Source organism: Charadrius vociferus, unplaced genomic scaffold (assembly GCF_000708025.1).
Source record: "Charadrius vociferus isolate BGI_N301 unplaced genomic scaffold, ASM70802v2 scaffold373, whole genome shotgun sequence".
In the NCBI taxonomy this organism is placed as follows: domain Eukaryota; kingdom Metazoa; phylum Chordata; class Aves; order Charadriiformes; family Charadriidae; genus Charadrius; species Charadrius vociferus.
The window spans coordinates 312636-317427 of NW_009647681.1; the positions used below are offsets into that span (position 1 = coordinate 312636).

The 4792-nt window shown below is 44.3% G+C and overlaps 1 protein-coding gene across 1 annotated transcript in view; it reads left to right on the forward strand.

Annotated features, from left to right (window-relative positions):
• Positions 1 to 33: 33 nt before the first annotated feature.
• Positions 34 to 4792, forward strand: part of NOTUM (notum pectinacetylesterase homolog (Drosophila)) — a 14152-nt gene continuing 9393 nt past the window's right edge. The window contains exon 1 of the mRNA XM_009881285.1: positions 34 to 199. Within this exon, the coding sequence (XP_009879587.1) occupies positions 34 to 199 (166 nt within the window). The remainder of the gene's footprint in view (positions 200 to 4792) is intronic.

Below are 4792 nucleotides of genomic sequence, written 5' to 3' on the forward strand. Positions count from 1 at the left end.
GGGGCCCGGCATTTCCCGTGGGTTTCCGGCGTTATGGCCCATCACTGCGGCCGCTGGGGAAATAAAACGGGTTTCGGCGCCGTGCCTGGACCGTGCCGGGCACCGCCGGCAGCAAAGAGAGCCCGGTGCGGCCTTCGGGGCTTCGGACTGACCGACGGCGGGGACTGGTGGCTCCAAAAACACCTGCGCCTGCAAGAAGGCCCTCCGTGGTAAAATATAAGCGCTATTGCAGCCACCAAAGTTGAGGGAAGCAGGGAGCATCCTACTACATTCCCGTTGTCAGATGAGTGTGTAGGGAGTGTCACCAGTGGGAAAACAAATTACAGCATCCCGCTGCCTTTGAAAGCCATTTTGAACAAAAATGTTGATTGGGCATATCATGATTAGTGTTGCAAACTCAGCCATTCAGATGAGGGAATGAACATTGTCTTGCATTTTATGACACACAATTTCTCAGAGACTTTATTTCATCTTTGAGCTTTCCTTCACTCTCAGCACCGCCTTTTCAGGGTCGAAGGCGTTCTCAGAGACACAACTACAGTCTGTTTTGTTTGCTATGGTAAAAAACCTTTTCGTTTGGGTGACCACTGGAATTTATTTAGCCTAAGTTGTTACCACATGCCAAATATTTTCTCTACTTCTTCTATATTTATCATATATGTTAAGTCACCACCACCACCCCCAGCACCCACAAAAATGTCTGCTTTGCTTGGCTTATAAAGGAAAAAGCTCCTTTTAAGGAAAGACACTTTTGCAAAAGATAACACTTGCTTGTTTTTACCATATCAGCAGTGTAAGAAAAAGGAGAAAAAGAGAGGATGGGAATTTTAATGATGGCGAGACATCCCCTTGCTTATGCATGTGGATTCATGATAGCTATATATGGAGGTATTACCACCATCCTCCTTTTACTTGTCACTTCTTGGCTTATGGAGTGAAGACCTTCATTCATACTCTGAAATTCAGCATTTCATAAGGAGTTTATGAATTTCCATCCTCTCAAGGATGCCCTTTTCTAGGAGAAAGGCCCACATCTTAGAAGTGCTTCTTAACAAGAATGGCTACACTGGCTCACACCACGGTTCTTGGAACACTACCCCTGAGGGCAGCTGGGAACAGCAGCAGAGCAGGAGACTGCGATTATATTTTCCCCAGTATCAACTTCCAGTTTTCAGCAATCTGCACCTTCTAGACTTCCCGAGTCAGAGGTGGTGTCTTTACATCTAATCATACCTAATGGATTTGTCTTACATTAATTTGCCCAGCTGCGTTTTGAGCCCATCTGAGCTTTTGGCATCTACAGGATCATGGAGCAATGGACGCCACAGTTAAATTGCGTCGTATGACAGCAGTACTCAATTTTGTTTGGTATGGAACTTCTTCCTTGGTGGTCCCCAGCTCTTATTAAGAAACAATCACTGATCATTCTCTGTTACCATCTCTGTAGCAGTCACAAGTCTAAAACATATTTCTTATAATTCCCTACCTTTTCAATTGCCCTTTGCTGTAAAATATGTGAAGAGGCACAAGGACTTAAGGGCAAGATTTTCCTGAAAGTTTTCACACTTCTGCCTACCAAGGGTGCGACAAGTATCTATGGTGTGTAAGTTCTTAGTGTTTAAAATAGGGTGGAGATCCAAAGCTCTGCGGGCACCTAACAGAATGACGATACCCAGTCCTTCCACTAATTAATACCTTCATAGAAGGTATGAAGAAGAAGAAACAATTAAAATGGCTATGTTGATGCCAGTGATTATTCAGATGCTGAGGGGGAGCAGCCATTCAGTTTTTGAAGGATACATTTTGGGTTTCACAGAGCCCCAAAAATTGGTCTTGTTTCTGGACAGGGGGTAGCTCCTCTATTTGATGTCTGAAGCAGGCAGCTGTTTCCTATTTTGCATTTGAAAGTGACACATCCCTTACAGAAATGTTGCTCCTGTTAAAAAGACACCGATGTAATTTGAGCTGAACGTTTCCAAGTTGCGGGATTAGAGAGATGAATCTAGTTTTTAATGGCATGTCATAATCAGAAAGTTGCGTGGAGGTTAAGGGTCACATTTCATACCCAGAGCCACTTCTAATCTCAAATATTCATCTCAAATTAGAAGCATCAGGAGAGAAAGAAGGGGGAGGTAACTACAACCTGGAGTTCATTAAAGTGCTACAAAGAAAGAGGAACTCATTAGGGAATAGCTGAAAAATACCCTTAACAATTGGGATTTCTGCCACTCTCAGGATCAAGAGGATGCCTGCAAATCTACCAGGTGAACTTCAGCAAAACAACATCCACCATACTAACAACTTTTCAGAAACTGCATTTCACTAGTGATTACAATGAACAAACTGTGGAACCTTTCCTTAAAATCACCTTTTAGGCAGCTAGCGCTTTGCATTAGACACATCTCCCTGGTGTTATGGACGTTTGCATTCTGTCGCACACCCACACACAGAATAATGCATAAATTTGCTTCTCAATAAAGCATGGAAACGCCTCTTTTTTTTCTTTTTTTCTTTTTTTTTTTTTCTTTCAAATAGATATGAAAACAACTGTGAACATCTAGAAATATGTTGTAACCGTTTCCAAAACATGATACAGAACAACAGTTACTTATCACGGTAATGATGATTCTGAAAAGTATTTCCTCCTGTCTGTACCAATGGTACACGCTCCTGATAGTGCTGAGTCCTGGAGACATTCAAGAAGGTGGTTCCTGCCAGAGCATCACACAGCACGTTTCGTTTGCAGGACGGCTATAAACGAGCTCTGTTGCCCTATCGGGGCTGCTCTACCCTCACCCACCACTGATGTTAGAAGAGACAGTGGCAGTGGGACTATGCGAAAGCAGGATTTTATCTGTTGGTGAGTGAGTGGTCCTCTACGAGGGTGATTTACACCGCACACACTTTTGATCAACACGAGACCCAAGAGACAACCCAAGGAACTTCAGCTGAGCCCAAGCCGCAGAGCGGCTTAAATCAGGGTGAGAGCTTCCCTGGCTATGAAGGGGAACCATACCTGTGGCACAAGTCCTAGCACAGGACTCCACGTGCAATCGTCTCGGTTTCTGATAGAAAAACATCAAAGGAGCAAGTCCTGGAGCTGCCTTAGTCCTGGCAGAGTTCTAGGGAGTTTCAGAACTGTCTCGTTTGCTATTGTACCGCATGGCCCAGTACACTTCAACATGCAGAACTACATTAGGACATACTGGAACATATCATGCAGGATATTTCATTTTGAAAGGTATAAATGAAAACAGCACCTCCCTTAACATTGTTCCCAATCATTAAAAATCTCTTGCTGGCCTCCTACGTGCCTCACTCCTACCAATAAAAACGCCCCACCTTCAGTGCCTGGAGCAGGAGTCCAACACTTCCACAGCTTTCCCCAAGCTCCCTTCCGCACCAAGCCCCATCTATCCAACATCGGGTGGCTCTTTCCAAAAGATTAAAACATAGTGAACCTCTCGTGCTGAAGGACAGTATTAGAAAATTCTCCAAAATCTGTGTGCGCTTTTATGTTCTCTCAAGTTGAGTATGTCAAAGAGTTAAACTGTACCAGATATAAATGTCTAGAAGTAAGAAAGCAGTCTGTCACGCCATAACCTCACACAGCTTTACGCTCTTCTTAACAGCCACCTTGCTCCTTCATGACAGGTAATATGAACATTTTACTCGGCTTTGGAAGGATGACAAGTAAAAGTGCTCTGAAAGAGACCCTCCCAAGTTGCCTGAGCCAGAAGTAAGAAAGCTGAAGGGGGCTCAGTAAGGCCAAGACAGGCAACATTTAAATGTGTTTGCTTCACCTCTTTGGGCAAAGGCCCAAAGATCTGCAACTTTAACATGCATTCCTCTTTGCCTTAAGGTTCTTCATTGGTATATCACACCCAGTCACCCCTTACGGCACCAGCTGGTACAATATCTTACAGAGTCCTTGAGGACTTGCCTACCGATTCATCTGTTCAGACTTTGCACAAACCAACCAGTTTCCAGCTGCACCCCTGCTTGGGCAACTAGACAAGCTCTCTAACTTGCTATAACTAGTCCTAGTGATCAAAATTGCTCATACCTGTCATGGCCAGTGAGGAAGGGATGTTAAAGCCCGTGTAGAAAAAGATACAATGGTGCAGAATCATGCTGGGACCAAAAATATATTGGGGGGTGAGCGTAGTGTGCCTATGGAGGGGTATGTTCAATTTAGAGGCTTTTCCTGGCTTAAAGATACTGTGGGTACTATCGGCACTTAGATAAAAGAAAACATTTGGAGGTAAAAATCTGACTGAGGACAGAGCTAAGATCGAGACTATATAAGAGTAACTGAAAGATTAAAAAAAACCAACCAACCAACATGACAAGCAAATTGCAAACCCATGTGCTACGTGCGTAGGAAATTCAGAGTTGAGGATACACTTAGAAAGTCCACACACACTAAGGTAAAATATGTCGTTGCAGCAGCTGGACAGCCTAAACTCTTGCCCTACAAAAAAACCCTCCACTTACTATTCTAAGATTATACTATTTCTACCTTTTCTAATCCCAGATAGATTACATTTCCCGGTAAAGACAGACTGCTTCCCTGCTGGGGGGCTGTCAACGGGCATGAGCTGTCCGGTTCGGTATCCAAACGAAAATGGAATTATTCAGAGCGTGGCATTTTCTCTCTGTTCCCTCGGCCTGCAATACCGAGGACTGCGACAAGGACAGCGTTTCGGTGACATTCCTCACTCTCGCAGATGACAGGCGCTCCGCTAACCGGGACCCGACACGGCTTTTCCTCCAGGACCCTTTCTGCAGC